General features: G+C 38.8%; 1 protein-coding gene across 1 annotated transcript in view; it reads right to left on the minus strand.

Moving 5' to 3' along the window:
- The window catches only part of LOC122807101 (aquaporin-7-like), a 219,978-nt gene extending 201,890 nt beyond the window's left edge, over positions 1-18,088 (minus strand). Inside the window, exon 1 of the mRNA XM_044078058.1 lies at positions 17,505-18,088. Within this exon, the coding sequence (XP_043933993.1) occupies positions 17,505-17,615 (111 nt within the window). The 5' untranslated portion in view covers positions 17,616-18,088. The remainder of the gene's footprint in view (positions 1-17,504) is intronic.
- Positions 18,089-19,757: the final 1,669 nt, after the last annotated feature.

The raw sequence follows: 19,757 nt of genomic DNA on the forward strand, positions 1-19,757 counted from the left end.
ACAAAACAAACAGCACCAGAATTAACCATTCTAAAGACTTAAACCTTGCGTGTGATATAAATAGGACCTGCTGGAGAGACAGGTATATTTCCCAAAGACTATCCCGTCTCTGGAGCAGGCTCCCTATCCATGTGAAGCAGAGTTCCTTCCTAACCAAATTCAAGTGCAACTTGGACAACTGGATGGGGAACATGAAATTCACCCCTGGTTTGGCACCTATGTCTCTAATCAACTTAGGCAACCTGTAAATGGTTAATCTCCCAGGCCCTTGCTTGTAAATGTTTCATCTCCCAAACCCCTTCTTACACTTATCAAGGGTATAAGAACTTGTCAGAGATTTGGGTTTGCATGGCTAGCCTTAAAAAGGCCCTTGTGGTCTTTAGCCTAGTAAACACCTATGAACCTATACAGAGGAATTTGGTGTATCTGCTAAAAGGCAAATCCAGATACATCAGATACAAAGGACTGTGGCAATATGTTTGAATTCTTAGACATCAGTCAGGATGTGATCCAGCTCATGAATACCCTCTCAGAGAAGGCTACTGTGATTGAGGTGGTAGCTTTGATCACATCTGGTCCTAGAGGAACTAGACAAATTCTTCAGTTTGTCATTGTTACTAAGCTATTACAGTATAGAATATGGTGTTTCCTTGGTTTACCTTTAAAAGTGTTATGCACTCGTGCAAATCCACTTTGTTCGAAAGGAGGTTTTTAAAGTGGCAAAACCTCAAAAAAAGATATTCCGAACGTGCAATGGACGAATGCACATTGGCATTCGCTCATTGCAGATTCGACATAATGAGTGCAAATTGTACTATAGCGGGGATCGGGAAATGATCCCTTTCCCCACTGTAGTGTGAACTCGGAGTTAGTATATTAAAGTGGGGGGGTGTGGGGGCACCCCCCTGCATTACTATGTGTCTTCGACATTTCAGTTTGAAAATCAGCAAATGTTCGATTTGCAGATTTTAGAACTTCTGCAAATGTCGAAGTCTGAAATTCGCGCATTTGGTTCGTCCAAATGCGCGATCGATATTGTCAGTTACAACAATATGAATGTATACTGTTTCCTTTCTGTATCGATGTCCTCCTTAGAGACTTCATTAATATATTGTGTGTTTCTTGGGTTTGATAAGAGTTTGATGATACTGTTGTCTGTTGAGAAGGGCTCAGTGGGAAGTATTAATCAGTTGTGACCCTACTCATTTTGAGTGATTTATGAATTAATGTATTATAGCTGGCTATGTTTTTAAGATATGGGGGGATTCAGGGAGGGGAACAGCTACACAGTTACCAATGTGGCAATCCTCTGATTTAACGGAGGGAGTCATTTATTGTTTCGAGATAATGGGTTGGTTCTTTAATGCTGTGATGCATAACTATAAGAAGAAAAGTTAAGTAGGTCCTAAAACTTAGTGGTTTCTGGATAGTGTAGTTTGTAATAAAATACACTGTAGAGAGGTTTGGTGAAGCATTTCATGGTGGATCATAGCCACAGCGAGTATGCAAGCTATTGACATCTGATGTTCTTGCTATTTGTTTTAGCCCTATTTATATTAGAACTATCCAGTTTCCCTTTATCTCAAGGTTGGAGGTTTATTCCGGTATATGCCTACCCTACAATAGAGAATGTGCATCCAGGTGTAAAAGTAAACAGTGCCATGGGGCATATAGACTTTAGATGCTTGCCATGGGATATAAGTGGCTTAAACATGGGGCACAAATTGTTGGCTTATTTAATGGAGCTTTACAAGGAAATGCTCAAGTGGTTTTCTTGCAAGAAACAAAACTAAGAAAAAATAATGATGGAAGTCTGCATAAATAGCCTGGGTGGACTGTACTCACTGGGGTGAATCTTACTAAATGAGGGGTGGATATTTTATTGCATAAGCATACTGACTGGACAAAAAATGGCAGATAAGTTTGATAAGGAAGACAGATGGGAAATTGTTAAGGTTAAGTCAATAGTAAGTTAATGATGCTGTACAATTTTTTGGTCCTGCAGTAAATAAAAACTCATAGATGCATAACTTTCTTGATGCTCTTTTGCGGTTGGCAGTGGACAGTCCCTCACTTATTAGAGTGGGAGATTTCAATGTATCCATCAATCCTCTTTTGGACAGACACCCGTCAGGGAGAACCAGTCTGTCTGGCAATACAAAGGCATTGCAGTTGTTGCTAGTAAACTTGAACTTGTGCAATACCTAGCAGGTACTTAACCCTAATGCTATAGAATTAATATGTGACACCCATGCTCTAGCCCAGCAATCAAGGAGCCTCAAACCTCATCACTAACACCAGTGAGGGGCATCCATGTAGGGAAAGGATAATAAATACACACATAGTAGAATACAATTTCCTTTAAGAGCACACAGAAATCACAGTCAGTTTGGTGCTGGTTTCTCCTTTTCTCTCCAGGTCCCCAATAAGACTCCCCACTGGCACAGCTATAGAGTAGAGATCTCAGCCTAGTGGGCAAGCTAAAACCTCCAGCACCCTCTCTGTCCAACCAGTGCTTTATGTCCCTGCTGAAGTAGCCGACACACACACACACACTTTGAGATAAGAGTTATATACAACCACACAGACACTCCTGGGGAAGCCTGGCACAGGTTCTACAGCAGAACCCCTTTTACCCAGACTATACAGTAGTACCACTTGCCACCACTCACTAATATTTATCAGCTACTCAAAGGCCCTTATGAAAGGGTCTCCAATTATACTGTGCAATATTATTATCCAAATGGTAAGTGCAACTGAACAGTCAAGGCTTATTTGGAGTGGCTTGGCCAGTATCACTATATACATGCAATGTACTCTTAGAGCTTAAATAATCTCTACACAAAACAACCACAGTTGAAAGGTTTAAAAATATTTGATAATAAAAAATAAAATCACAAGACAATACTTCTTACTACACAGTGCTAGTCAAGAGTTCAGAGATCACAGGAAAATGCTTATAATACAGTAGAATAGTTCTGACATCAACACAGAAAAACACTTAGTCTAATATTCCTATTTCCTAGCTATTTCTAAGAGAATACACAGTTCTAAAATAAACTTACATATAGTACACAGGCAGTGCTGGTGAGTTGGATGTTCTCAAGACAAATGCTCAACTGCCCTTATTCTTTCTGTCCTTAAATTGATAACACAGTACCACTGATTCATTTCAGATTACATAATTTCTTTCTGGTTCCCAGGCTAACAGAAACTCAGAGGTTAATAGACGCTTTGATCTTGCAGCTGGTCAGGAAGCCAGAGCGATAAAAGAAATTATACATGCAAATTCTAGCCATTAATTCTGGCCTCAAAACAATAGGCAGAATGCCTTTATCTAGACATCTCAGCTCTGAGTTTTGACATCAAACAATTTCACCATGCTTGACTTATCAGATTTGTTACAGCAGAGTGCACTGTTGTTACATTTTTGAAGTTCAACATTTAGCAAAGGAAACAAGCCTTTCGCTTACATTAATATTTACAAATGACAGAATTATCTACAAAATTCTATCTGGCTAGGCTGGCAGCCTTCACCTATCTTCACATATGCATAACTTTCTTGATGCTCTTTTGTGGTTGGCAGTGGCCAGTGCCTCACTTATTAGAGTGGGAAATTTCAATGTGGCCATTGATGCTTTTTTGGACAGACAGCCACCAGGGAGAACCAGTCTGTCTGGGAATACGAAGGCATTGCAGGAGTTGCTAGTAAACTTGAGCTTGTGCAATACCTTGCAAGTACTTAACCCTAAGGTTATAGAGTTCACTTATCTTGCTCCTTGTATAGATGTGGCTAGCAGACCTCAATATATTTACATTAGTAGCAGAAGGATTTCCTCAGTAAGTAATGCATGTATCACTGCATCCTGTTCATCATCATCATCATCAGCAGCTCTCCTTTTCTTCCCATTTTCTACATAGGGATGGGGTATCATGTTAATTGTCGCCACCTCTCTTGATTCAGTGCTACACTCCTGCCTTCTTTGACACTCATGCCTGAGTGTCACAGATCTTCTCTCACACAATTTATCCACCTCTGTGCTGGATGTACTGCTTTCCTCCTACCTTCTTCCTGTCTGTCCCAAATCTTCTTCGCCAGATTGTCTTCTACTTTTCTGCATGTGTCCAAACTACATAATCTGTTCTCTTTGATCATTTCTGCAATTGGAGCTACTTTGGCTTCTACTCTTATGTCCTCATTTCTTTGTCTGTCCCACAGTGTGCATCCTACTACCCTTCTCAGGCACTTAATTTCATCACCTCTAGCTTCTTCAACTGTTTTGCCTTTACTGCCCATGTTTCTGTATCATACAGTAGTACTGGTCAAACCACTATCTTGTACACCTTACTTTTCAGCTTCTTTGGCATTCTTCTGTCACAGACTACAACTAAGACTGTATGCCAGTTGGCTGCAGCCCCTCTGATTCTAGCTTTGACTTCTTCATTCAGACTTCCCTTATCCTCAACCACCCCTCCTCGATACTTGAAGCTATTAACCTGTTCCACTATCTTTCCTTCTATCTTAATTCTCATCTTCTTCTGATTTCCCCAATTTGCTACCATTACCACTGCCTTATCTGTGCTTAGTTTAATTCCATCTGCTTTCACTTTTGCATTCCATTTCCCTACCCTTTGCTGAAGTTCTTGCTCAGGGCATGTCTGTAATGCCACATCATCTGCATACAGCAATTTTGTTGATCTGCCCCCTCTGACCTGTTTGCTAATGTAGTCCATTACCAGTATGAACAGTAATAGGCTCAGAGCTGAACCCTGGTTGACAACCACCCCAAATGGGAACCCCTCTCTGAGACTGAACACTGTTTATACTTGAGTCAATGAGTTGTGTACATAGCCTGCACTAATTCTACCAATGTTTCTTGGCCTTTGAATCACTGCAGTACTGCCAAAATCAGCTTTCTTGGGATCTTGTCATATGCTTTCTCCAAGTCTAGGAATGCCCAGTTGGACTCTTTCCTCATCTCAAGCTTCCTCTCAACTCTTTGTCTCACTGCAAATAGCAGGTCAGTTGTACTGCATCCACATCTAAATCCCAACTGCTCATCTCCCATCTTACATTCAACTACTTTGCTTTTATCTGTTTATCAATAACCTTGTCCCAAACTTTCATGAAATGTGACAGGAGTTTGATGCCTCTGTACTGCCCACAGTTATGGATGTCCCATTTATTCTTATACACTGGCACGAGTATGCTGTCTTGTGGGAAATGCCTTTCTCTCCACTCTGGATATGAGTAGCCTCAGGAGCCATTTCTCCCCTATCTCACCCAGCATCTTTATTATATCTGCTGTGACCTCATCTGAGCCTGCTGCTTTCCCTGACTTCAATTTCCTTAGTGCTATTCTTACTTCTTCTATGGTGTTCTCCTCTTCTTCATTCATTGTAGGCTGTGTCTGGGTCAGTGCAGCTTCTGTGGTGTTTTCTGCATTCAGAAGCTGCTGAAAATATTCCTTCCATCTGCTTTTGATGTTCTGTGGACTGGTGAGCAGAATGTTGCTGGCATCCCTTCTGACGGGTGTCTGACTGTCTTCTTTATCTTTCTGTCTTTGCCTTGCAACCTGATATAGTTTCTTTGTGCCACCAACTAAGTCACTTTCCAGAAGCTAGTAGAGTGCTTCTGATGACCTGTTCTTTGCTATTGTAACTCCTTTCTTAGCTTTTTCCTCAGCCAGCCATTATTTCTTCCTAGCCTGGTTGGTCTGTTCTGTCTCCCACTTTTGCCTGCACTCCTTCCTTCTTTTGATGACTTACTGGATTTCTGCATTCCATCACTAACTTTCCTTATGTACCTTATTTCCATACCTGGCTTGGCCAAATATCAGTTCTGTAGTCTTCACACATGCTGTTTTGAGGAGCTGCCATTCTTCTACAACTACACCTATTTCCTCCTCTTCTTGGGGTGCTAGAGCCCTGAGTAATTCCTTGAACTGTTGTACTTTCTCTCCAGTCAACTTCCAGGTCTTTAGCCTGATCTCTGTTGACCTCAGAACCTTCTCTGACCACTGCTTGCAGCTGATTGTGGCAATTAGTGGTTTATGCTGTGGACCTACTGTTTCACTGGGGATTACTTTGCAATCATTGATTCTACCCCAGTGCTCTTTCCTTACTAGACGTCTGCCTACTTGAGTTGCATGTTGGCCACTCTTGTATGTGATCTTGTGACTGTCTCTCTTTCATGTGTTGGCTACTATCAAGCCATTTTCCAGACAGAAGTCTAGAATGGCCTCTCCTTCTTTATTCCTGTTGCCCCACCCATGTGGACTCAAGCAGTCCTTGTATCCTGTTCTGTCATCTTCTTCTTTATCAATTATTTCACCTGGGCAGTACCTGCAAGTGGTCAGTTGTAATCAGTGTATTACCCCAGTAAACACATCTAATATAAAATAAAAATAGAAAATAATTGATTGCTGATACTGCTAAGGCAGATATTAAAGACATTGTTTGCTTTCTGGGTGGATTTCTAGGTAACATTGAATGGGAAATAATGCAGGGTACATGGGGAACTGTATAAGATGGAAGGAGGCACTTTGGTATTGAGGTAGTAAACTGATTGCTGGTTATCACCTTATACTGGGCCATGATATAGAAGAAAATTGGGTGAACATACCTCTCGACCGTACCAAATTTCTCAGTATTTACCAGTTTTGAGTCCAAAATAATGGGGTGCCACAAATATTTGAGTGGCCCCTTCAATTCCCGATTTTTTTTTTTAATTTTTATTTACAAGTTACAGCATCTTCTCTCAGTTTATAAACCCAAAAGGAATATTGGCAACAAACACTCTATCTCATTAAATTGGAACAAACTCCCTCTTCATATTAGATCCAGCCTTTCCTTTCCCTGTTTTAAAAAGGAGCTTAAATCCCACCTACTAAACTTGAAATTATGCCATTGCCTTGACCACACATACTCTTAGTCTGCCCTACTGTATAACCTGTTGCATCTCCTAACTTTCTTTCCCTGTTAGTAACTTCTATTTAAACTACTCTCCTAAACCCTCAGCTCTGCTACTATAGCCCTACTATAGTCCCCTTCTTTCTTCCACCCTCCCATTCTCCACACTATTTATCTTTTTCCCTCCACTTCCTATCAATGTCTATACATTGATCTTCTTTTGAACTACGATTATCTTTTTGTTTTTACTCTCATATGTAGTAAATTTTAGACCACTGCTATCAGTGCAACCCTTAATGTTCATAAATTTTTTTCTTTTGTTTTTCTTTTTATAATTAATTTTGTATTTGCATTGTTATTAATAGTTTTTGTCCTGTATGTTTATCTTTGCTTATGTTTGCTGGGGCTCTTTCCCCATTGGGTCTCCAATGAAAACGGGTTTGTTCGCATACTCAGTTGGACTAACCTGGTTAACAAATGTGAAATAAATAAATAAATAAATAAATAAAGTTTAAATTACAGCTGATGTCATCATACATCGCCAGCATATCCCACAATGTCATCAACATGCAGGAGCATGTGTGATGACATCAGCTTCGTGAGGACTCAGGAGTTTAAATTTTAAACCGTGGCAGCTGGTGACATTACGTTATGTTAGTTGTGTTTTAATTGGACTTACTGCCTTATGCCTACCATACATTTTTGATGGCCTTCTTTCTTTAATTGAAAGGTTGATAGTGGGTCCATAGCGAATTTCCACTGTGTAAATTGTAACAAACACATCTGTACTGGACTGGTTTTGAATTAGGATGCCGTGACATTTAAGATGACTTGTGTAAGCAGTCATACTGCAAGGGGGTGAAAGTAAACCTTACCGGTAAGAGCACTGTGTTAGCATCTTTGATCAGACTTTGTATACAAGTAAATAGGGAACATGATGAGTTAATGAACAGTGCTATCTTTCATGCATTTTATTGTACATGCACAGACATGCTAACTAGCTCTCAGCCTTCTGTCATAAAAACTACCTCTCAAGCTTATAGAGCACAAACTCTGGACAAAGTAAAAATCATTTTTGATTTAATGTTTAATGATTACGTTCTTTCTGATGGTTGGAAAATGTTGTGGTATATTTCTTTATGTACAGCATGAGCTGGAGGATTTTGTCTCGCGTAGGTGTAGTTGTGATATTTAACTTTCAATTATAGTGAAACTAAACATGTGGCAGTGGTTAGTGTCACAAATTATTGCTACAGAAGGGCAGTTTCTTTATAAAGGTATTTGATTGCGAAACACTGTGTTCTGTTTCTGAATGAATGTCAGAGTAGAGTTCTTTCTTTTTAAATAACACTCTTGCAGTAAGAAGTTTACAGAGCTTTGGATGAAGAGGATGGCATGGCTATTGGCTTTGTTGCTCATCACTGGTAAAGAAAAAAATGTAAACTTCCCAACAGTTGTTTGTTGCAGCTGTTGAAAGCACAAATACAACACAAGTAAAGTGCATACAAATGTTAATTCTGTAATACATGTTAGACATATCTGTATAATGTTTGTTCAAGCAATTTTGGAGGTTTTACCATTAGTACTAAAAACATGATGTTTGAGTTAACGTTTTGTAAATCAATGGTATATCATGCATCATTATAGTTTTTGACTGTGTGTGTCTTTAAAGATTAGCTGTTATCTGTGACTGTTTCACAAAGATTTGAGTACTTGTTATTCACGTGTTTTGGCTCTGTTCAGTGTTATTTTGAAAGTGTATTTTAAATTTTCAGAATCTTCCATTTATTGCTATCTTTCATGCATTTTATTGTACATGCACAGACATGCTAACTAGCTCTCAGCCTTCTGTCATAAAAACTACCTCTCAAGCTTATAGAGCACAAACTCTGGACAAAGTCAAAAATAATGGTGGGATAAAGGCCCACAAATAGGGACAGATTTTAAATATTGCTCTTGTAAACTCAGATAGTTGCTAGAATAACAGGGTTTGCATTAATGTTTTTTCTGAGAGATATAAAGTCTGAAATTTAAAGGTCTGCCATTATTTATTATTATTCTGTGATGTCAATCTCCATTTTGGTATCCCACAATTCCATTGGAGGGGAGGGGTTATATGATTATGTATGCAAAGTTTATGTTAATCAGTGGCCTGATTTTAGGCCAGTCATACCTACTTTTCATGGGCCTTTATCCAGAATTTTGATGTTCCCAAGTTCAGTGGTATGCTGGTGAAGTAAGACATGGTATAAGAGCCCATACCTCTCAAACTGGAAACAAAAATCTTGACAAAGGTCCATGACAAATAGGTACCAATCTGTACACTGATTAACATAAAATTTGCATGCATAATTATGTATTCCCACCCACTCCAATGGAATTATGGGATATCAACTTTCAAATGCAAACTGAAGAGCAGACCACCAAAATATGCCCTCCAGACCCTATAGTAAATGGTAACCATTTTTTTTCAAAAATGCGTAGCAATGATGTTCAGTGGAAAGGGAGATGATGATGAACCTTAGGATTTTTTTTGATGACTTGTGACTATAGGTTTTGTGGTAAACGTAGGGCATTTACTGATAGGCAATATTCTAATTTTAGCAAAAGAATATTATACTTTGCTAGGACCTCCAAAAAGTCATTCTCCATGGCCTACTGATTAGTGGCGTAGCTAGAGTTTGTGCCACACAGGGCTGTCTTTGAGTTTGCCACCCTTCCCCCCTTACAAAATGATGGTCAAATGGGCCACCCCATACACAGCCCTCTTCCTGCAGCCTTACCAATGTCCCTTTACTTGGTTATTTCGCCTCATTTACCATAAATACTGTAATGTGCCAACTGCTTTACTTCTACGATGATTATTTGGATTTAATTTAAAACTTTTATTTTACATTTTATAGCACAAACTCTAATAGACATCTGCTAAACAAAGCAATTCAGTCTCACAATGAAAACAGACTTTGCATTAAAACGTCCCTGCCCTTGAAACTCATATTCATTGAAACACCACTAAAACCCACATTCAGAGAAAATGCATCTGGCCAATGGTGGATAAAGATTACCTTTGGGCTGTTTTCAAATCATAGACCCCTTGCACACAAAACATACATGTGTTCTTTGATACACCCTCCTGATTGTATTAAATTATATTCCTTGTATAATGCAGCACACTTGTTAGAGCGAGTTTTAAATTTATTGTTTTGAGCATTTTTCCAGTAAGCAATGAAACAAAATGCATGAACCAATAATGACAAAATTGCCCAATTCAGAACATTTCCATCATAAAAGTCTACTTAAACTTCCACAATCTACCTGTATCAGTAAATATGTACAATCTCTGCAGAAGTAAAAGTCATCTAATTCCACATTAAAGAAATGTGTCACTAATGAAGAGGTTGCTGCTAGCAAACAACTTTATATTTCATTGTTTCCTCTACAAATAAAGTACCTGTTGCCCTTGAGGTATAAATTGCCTATGTTACATTAAAAAATGATAAGCTAGTAATATTGGAATAGAGAATGGATGGCAAATTGATAACAGGTTCATAGAGGTATCTCTGACAAAGATGGCATTTTCAGGACTGCAACATTCACCCCTTTAAAAGTACAACACTGTATATTATCAACAATATATCAACATACTTTGGGAGTAGAACCCACAGCTTTCTGCATCAAAAGCAAGTATTCTACCTGTTGTGCTACTAACAACAAACACAGACTTGGCATAAGGAGTACTAAACTTCTCTCCCTCCTGAAGAACTATGCAGCACAAGCATACCTCTCAACCTGGAAACATCAAAAATCTGGACAAGGCCTATGAAAATAGGTACAAATCGGTGCGCTGATTACATCTAATTTGCATACATAATTATGTAACCCCACCCACTCCAATGGAATTGTGGGATACTAACTTTCAAATGCAAACTGAAGAACAGATAACCAAAATATGTCAGAGTCCCCCTGCAGCCATCCCAATGTCCCATTACCTGGCTCGCCCCATTTACCATAGACACTAAATTGTGCATACTGCTTTACTTTTACAATGATTATTTGGATTTTATTTTTACATTTTACAGCACAACAATGCACAAACACTAATAGACATCTGGTAAAGCAATTCTGTCTCACAATGAAAATATGCTTGGCATTAAAACTTCTCTGCCCTTGAAACTCACAATGGTGGATAAAGATTACCTTTGGGCTGTTTTCAAATCCTTGGCCCCTTGCACACAAGACAAGAAACATACATGTGTTATTTTCTTTGATACACCTTCCTGACTGAGCGCATTTTAAATTTATTGTTTGAACATTTTTCCAGTAGGCTGTACTGTAGGAAAAACATGAACCAATAATGACAACACTGCCCAATTCAGAACATTTCCATCTTGAAAGTCTACTTCCACACCCACACTATAAATAGAATGATAGTAGTGTAAGCCATAGGCATCTTGCACAGTGTCTCACACTTATTTTCAATTTCATATTTTTTTGGGGGGGGATAAAATGTCAAAAACCAAGGACACATTTTAAACATTGATTGTATAATTTTGTAAAGTTGTTAGAATAAAATGTTGTGTTACCACCATGCATTTCCCTGGCAAGTTTTGAACCCAGGACCCTATGCACTACAGTCAGAACATACCACTATGCCAAATCAGCAGCTTCCTGAAACATAGGAAGACAAACTTAATGGCTATCATTTAGTGAATTAATTTCTCAATTCTCACCATAGCTCTCAACCTCTTAGCACAAAAAAAACCCGGACAAAGCCAATAATGGGGGAATACAAATTCAGTTCTCACTTTTCACCATAGCTCTCAACCTCTTAGCACAAACAAAACTGGACAAACAAAGAGAATAATAAGGGAAAAGAAATTCAGTTCTCACTTCTCACCATAGCTCTCAACTCTTAGCACAAAAAAACCTGGGCAGAGCTCAAAAGTGGTGGTGGCTAGTGAATTTAGGCTTTTTACCCTGTACCCAAGGTACAGGGTTTGAGCCTGTGTACCTCATGCACACACACACACACACACACACACACACACACACACACACACACACACACACACACAAAAATAAATCCTTTCTGACGGCTTCTCTGTGCAGCAAGGGAAATAAAACACACAAGTTTTGGCGAGGAACGGCTTCTCTGTGCAGAAAATAAAAACACACACACTTACCTTTCTTCCGTGCGAGCGAGGAAAATAAAAGAAATCCTTTCTGCAAGGATGACACACAATGGCTTCTCTATGCAGCAAGGAAAATAAAAACAGACACACCTCAGTCTCGGTGAGGAACGGCTTCTATGTGCAGCAAGGAAAATAAAAACACACACACACACACACACACACACACACACACACACACACACACACACACACACACACACACACACACACACACACACACACACACACACATACCAGTCTTGGGGAAAAGAAATCCTTTCTGACAGCTTCAAATAAAATAAATCCTTTCTGTTGGCTTCTCTGTGCAGCAAGGAAAATAAAAACACACACATACACACCAGTCTCGGGGAAAAGAAATCCTTTCTGACGGCTACTCTGTGCAGCAAGGAAAATAAAACACACACACACTGAGGAAAAGAAATCCTTTCTGACAGCTTCTCTGTGCAGCATTGAAAATAAAATATACCAGTCTCGATGAGGAATGCCTTCTTTGTGCAGAAAATAAAAACACACACACCAGACTCGGCACACACTTACTTTTACTCCGTGCAAGCCAGGAGCAAGGAAAATAAAAGAAATCCTTTCTGCACACTTCTTCTCTGTGCACAGCAAGGAAATGAAGGCAGGCTTCTAAATAAAAGAAATCCTTCTCCATGCAATAAAAGAAATCATTCTCCATGCAGCCAGCAGTGAGGAAATCCAGGCTTCTAAATAAAAGAAATCCTTTCCACACACACTTACTTCCGGCGAGCCTTCTAAATGAAAATACAACCTTGCTTTCTGTTTCCGTGCTCAGAAAGCATTTGAACTGTGCAAAGCTTGATTTCGACAGGCTGGTAGCCCTGATGAGTTGACGTCATCACGCATGTGATGACATCAGCACACAATGCGCGAAAAATAAAAAACAATTAAAAAATGAAGAAAAAATATCGGAAATGAAGGGGTGCCACTCAGGAATCATGGCACCCCATTATTTGGACACCAAACTCGGTAAAAACCAAGTAATGCGGGACAGTTGGGAGGTATGAGCATAAGAAATCTGGAAAAAGCCAAACATTATTGGTGGGGAGACAAAGGCCCAAAACCAGGGACACATTTTAAACATTGCTTGTATAATCTTAGAAAAGTTGCTAGAATAAAATGTTTTATGTTACCAATGCATTTCTTGAAAGTTATTAAGACTGAAACGTAAATGTCTATCATTACTTAGAATTTCTGCTCAAGCCCACACACAAAAAAATTTGCAAGCCTGCACACACACACACACACACACACACACACACACACACACACACACACACACACACACACACACACACACATACACACAGAAAACATTAGCAAGGTCACACACACAGAAAATATTAGCAAGCTCACACACACAGAAAACATTAGCAAGCCTAAACACAAAAAATATTAGCAAGCCCACACACACACATAAAACATTGGCAAGCCCACACACACAAAAAATTAGCAAGCCCACATGCGTGCGCATGCTCACACACACACACACACACACACACACACACACACACACACACACACACACACACACACACACACACACACACACACACACACACACACACACACACACACACACACACACACACACACACACACAAATTAACAAGCAATCTACAGCAATCAGCAAACTAGATCAGCAGTACCTTGCCTTGCAAACGGCACTTCAGAATAGAGATAGCAAATTAACAAGCAATATACAACAAACACAGCAAACTCTGGAGTAAACAAGCAAGCAAGCAGCAGAAAACTCTGGACTTCTCCTTGTAGCAGAACTAGTAAACATAACCCCCCCCCCCCCGATCAGCAGCAGCACTGCAAACTCTCCTTGCAAACAGAGATGGCAAAAAAATGGTAACAGTAAACTTACTGTGGACAGGAGTAGACAGCACGCACAGACCAGACTGGAAAAATGACTTTTAAGTGAAAGTATTGCTGCTCGCCCCTCTCACCCCTACAAGTTGCCATACAGAAATAAGCAGTCAGATAATTAGTACACACCCTCCAGCCCTCAGCCAAATTCTGACAGGCTGGCAGTCTGTTCATGAAGCTGATGTCATTGCACATGCCCCTGTGTGCGATGACATCAGCAAAAATTTGCCTAAAAATTTTGAAAAAACCCAGGAAATTTGGAAATTAAAGGGGCCACTCGGGAATTAGTGCCACCCCATTATTTTGACCTCAAAACCAGTAAAAACTGAGAAATTCTGTACGGTTGAGAGGTCTGTATAAGACTAATGATTATACTTTGAAAACTTAGCTAAAGGATAAAAACATGAATTAGAGGATAGAATAGAGTCTACTTCCCCATTTTCAGGTGGGATTGTTTAGAAGGGTAAAGTGGTTTATAGAAGGGGGTGCAGTATGTAGATGGTGTTGTTTGGAGGGCCATCAGATGTTCCTGGAGGAGGAGACTTTCTTATAGGAAAAGTGCAAGATGGGGGAGTAGGCGATTTCATTAGGGACAAGGGGAATACAACTTAATAGTTCTAAGGGAAGATATGGCTGTTTTGAAAGTGGAAAGGACTGGTAGTACTTGGTCAGGGGGCAGCTGAGGACATAGTTATACAGTTTTGGATGCTTGGCAGATGGAAAACTTGGCTAAGGTTTTTGATGACAGGTTACATGCCAGTAGAAAATACAAACTGACTTGCTGAGGCTGAAAACCAAAATAAAACCGAATGGTAATATTACAGAACATTGCATACCCTACTAGATTCAAGTTATTATAAGAATGATATGATAGTGCTTCATCTGCCAAACCATTCAGACTTCTTCAGACAATGAGATGACTAAACCTCATTTAAATAGCAAAAACTTTTAATTGCATAACATATTACCAATCAAAAAGATTAAAATATTTAAAACTAAGTTGTGCAAAACACACAAGCTATAATAAAAAAAAATTAAACCTTTTGAAACCCTCATGTGACTGAGTGTGCATATAGAAAAGCTGTGTGCTGACCCACTAGTAAAATATTGAAAGTTAGGAATAGTTATTTTGCATACCATTGCATGCTGTTACTCATACATTTTAGCACAGTTTTTAGTGGCTGGTTCATAAGACAAGATACATAATAATTTAGTTTAATGAACAGTCAAACACCAGACAGAAGTCGCTTGTATGCTCTACTTGTTTTTCACTTCATGTCATCAAGACCTACATTTTAATTTCATAGTAAGCTAAAGAAAGCTAATATTTTCAGACCTGCATGACTAAATAAAGCTGACTTTTAATAATCTAAAACATTAAAGCAGGTTACCAGCTTTAAAGTATTTGTATATTTTTATATTGCACTTAACTTGTATTCTTACCCTGCAGGTTTTGAAGTTTGCAGTTTTCTAAATTAAACTTCAAACAGTTTTGAACAGATACTAAAATAATGTTATGAAGCGAAAAGTATAAGACACAGTAAGATATTCACTTGTAGAATGCATCAACTGGAGATATCAAACCAACAAGCAAAATAAAAATAGTTTTTGCAGAGTGTCTATGAGGGATTTTCCACTCTAAATTATACATACCAACACTACAGTTGCACTACACTGGAGAAAAAAGATAAGAAAAAATGTTGACAAAACAAACTTTGATCGCACATAACTCAGTAAAGTAGGAGTACACTCCTGCTATTGCCCATCATTTTATGCAGTTTACTTTTCTTCATACTAGATACAGTAAGTCTGGCTGGCTCAAAGAGTACATCCATTGTACTTTTATTTATTGAGCCCACTGTACAGATGCTCTTCATCCACTACTAAGTCTATATGACTATCATGCACTCGTGCAGTTTTCCCCATTATGAGGGAGCCTTATCTGTGCTCCTTGAGCTTAGATGTCCTGCACCTTATTATCAGTATAATTCTTCACTACAGTGACCATGAAAAAATCCTTCCTGTATACTGATAACCCAAAAGGTAGCTGAACCCTACAATGGTACCATATTAAAATTGTCTTTTGAGGCACAGATCTCTGTGTACCTAGATGTAGATGCAATTGACATTATCTTACATGCAAAATATAATACAAACCATCACTATTTATCATCTGCTTACACATACATTATTTCATTTTTATGTTGTTGTTGTTCTTCTTTCAGCTTTTCCCAGTTAGGGATCACCACAGCGGAACTCTGGTCCTCTAATGATTGGCAGTAGATTTTTATGGTGCCGAGGTGCCAGCTCGATGCCCAACCTTCAATGAAGGCACACCCATTCACGCATGTCTTTTGAACGCCACTCGACCGCAGGGAAGACATGCAGACTCCACACAGAAGGCGCTCCATACGAGAATCAAATGGGAGAACTTCTTGCTGTGAAGCGACAATGCTAACCCTGCACCACTGCGGTTTATATTTTTCATTTTTATGTATGCTTTATTGATTGAGTTAGTCTCACCAGAATAGTGACCACTTTTCAGTGGAGACTCAAGGCATCTTCCCCTATTGTTTTTGATAGATGCCATGGGATCTTTATATTCACTTAAGCTACCACCAACTCAAGCAGATGGAGACCTCAGTTTAACATCCCAGCCAAGGGATGACACACTCAGAAGTCCACCCCCCTTATGTTGCACTGCAGTGTCAACCATCGAGCTACCTGGTATGGGAGTAGAACCAACAGCTTCTTCACCAAAGGTGAGTGTGCTACATAGTATACCACTGGCACTGCAGAATAATGTTAAATATGAATACTTATAGTCACCATAAAACTCTTACAACAGATAAAATGCATATCCAAAGATAGTCTGGCTTAATGGCATTGTGCAAGAATGACATTGTGCAAGAACACTAACTTGCTATATAATATTTGTTTGAATATCAGTGATTCTTTGAGTTACCATTAATTTCTGCTTTGCTGACATGAGCTGAAGGTCTCCAAGGTTTCACTTTACAACTGATGGTGTAGGTAGGATAGCCCTCAACCCTCTACACCCCATATACACAAGCACACAGTCTCTCTCACACACAGACACACAGACACACACACACACACACACACACACACACACACACACACACACACACACACACACACACACACACACACACACACACACACACACACACACACACACACACATTGCATACTCTTTGGTTAAATGACCATAAGACTAATGATGCTGTACACCATAGCTTGTGTAATACAATAATAATTCTATGTTCAAAGTCTCATGTGCCACATAATCATTATACTTTAAATGATCAGTATCATAGTTTAAACATGCTACTAGTATTTGCTACTGCATTGTTGCTGTATGTGCTTTACATGATAGCTGTAGATCTTTTGGCAGCACAACCATCAATTGAATCAACCCGTTACTTAGTCACTTTTATTCTGAATCATAGAAAAACTGATGTATAACATTTCATTTCTTACCATCATTGTGAATGTCCCTAAGACCTCTGCCAGCGCCTCCTTTGCAAGTCCATTATCAATTTTAATTAATTCTTTTGTTTTGCTGGTAAAAGATTTCTTCTCTTTCTTCATTGTAAATCTGTGCAGAAGCCTTTGACTTGTCAGGATGTTGTTATGATTAACTGAGTTACACTTTGACACCCAAACAGAATTCTCCTTGTCATGTCACTGTCTCTAGTTAAACACTAACAAGCCTTCAGGAAGAGCAAGCCCTCACTGCTACAGTGTCATTACTGACGAAAAAAATGGAAACGCTTATTTATTTATTGTCTTTTAACTCATTCTATGTTATTTTTTCTTAGTTTTTTTTTGATGGTGTCAGCACAGTGATGGATCATTAGCTTTCTGCTGAATCTGGGTTGTTTTAAATGCAGCTGACTTTTTTTTATCCCATGGGAGTAAAGTTTATAAACTACGTTGATAATAAAAATCTATTGAATTTAAACAGCAGACAAGTCCAGAGAAACTTGACTATGTTTTGCGTAACAAAGATTCAAAAATGATGTGAAAGTTCACATGCTTCAGATTTAGTTTAATACAAAGTAGCACAGACGTCCTTCCCTTTTCTGTTCCTCTCTCTCTAACCATTCAGCTTCTTCCCCTGATCTTCCCTTTGTTTCTGAAACACAGAACAGCAACAACTATTTGAGCTGTTCATTTAGCAATTCTGTGAATCACGCAGTGGAGGCAGATTACAGTACATAGGGCTGAACGAGAAAGCAGGTAACAGGCACCTCAGATGGAAAACCAGAAGTGTAGGATATCGAGTTATATATACTGAAAGTAGGTGTATATGCTAGTGTTTTAACAGCAGTGCTCACTGAACTTGTATTATTCACAAAATAGATTACAATGAAAGTTTTTCTTGTAAAAGGTGGACAGCTGTGTTAAACTGGAAAAGCCCCTTGATTTTTCCAGGCATCTAAGAGCGCTTTTTTCACTTTAAACAGAAGACTCAGTCCTTTCCTATTCTTCTTCTTCTTCTTTCGGCTTTTCCCGGTTTGGGGTCGCCACAGCGGATCTCCTTGTCCGCTCATGATTGGCAGTGGAGTTTTACAGTGCCCTTTCCTACTATTTTTGTATTGATTAAATTGCATATTTATATGCACTCCTAAATTACTCTACTGCTTTGGCAGTTTGTTGGAAATAGTGAAAACCTCTTTGTAAAGCACAGCCCTCCTCAGGTCCTGCTGAACATTTCTCTCTTCATTTCCCAGCTTGTGTATTCTAGTAATTAAGCTAAAGTTTATATAAAATGCAATCTTTTCTCACAACATAATGCTGTTAAAATACCACAAAATATCATTTATTCTCCTTCTCTAAATATTCTCAGCAGTACAAATTACACTATTCCAGTCTTTTGCCAGTAATGCTACTGTATGTGCAACATTTTACACTTACACAGATTCCTGTCACATACTTGGAATACTTCAATAGCTGACAAACACAAACAGTATACAACATAACCTTTCAGCAAAGATTTCCAAAGTTATACTAGTACATTTATTTCTCTAATTTTCATTCAATGTATTGCACAGATAGGAATGAAAATCAACCACTTCTAGACTAGCTGAAGTGATAATGTTGGGACCTAACTGTTGCTCATTCCCATAACCTTTCTATTCCTTGAGTTAAAGCTTTAAGTGCAAACTTTCCTATTTTTGTTCCCTCTTTCTTCTTTCCCTTCCTTCCATGTGTCTACACTGGTTGGATCATTATGAAATAGTTGTACTTTTTCATTTATTTCTTTAGTGGTTCCTGACTATTTCTCATTTCGCCCCTTTGTACTTTCTCACCGACTTCTCTCTGTGTTTATGTCTCCATTGTGACTATATGTTAGTCATGAAGAATAGCTTTGCATTCATTCCTGATTTATTTCCAACTGATCTCAGTTTTCTGCTAATTCTAACATAGACCTTTGCTTTATGTTATGCATGCTTCCTTCAATCCCACGCAGCATTAGACTTTTCCACTTGTTTACAGTTATACCTGTTGCATAATTTCAGCTCCTTTAAACTTCATTTGTAAGGTGCATCTCAATAATAACCTTTGTTAGCCCAATACTTTTCAGTTTGTATGTACTTGTTGTCATATTTACAATGTAAACATTGCATCCTCCATTATGCTCCATTATGCATTATTCATGTAAACCTTCCTCAAGAAACCATCATGCTTCTTTCACAACCATCTCATCATCTATTTGTACAAACATTA

The sequence above is a fragment of the Protopterus annectens genome, chromosome 1.part1 (assembly GCF_019279795.1).
Source record: "Protopterus annectens isolate FY-2018-M chromosome 1.part1, PAN1.0, whole genome shotgun sequence".
NCBI lineage: Eukaryota > Metazoa > Chordata > Ceratodontiformes > Protopteridae > Protopterus > Protopterus annectens.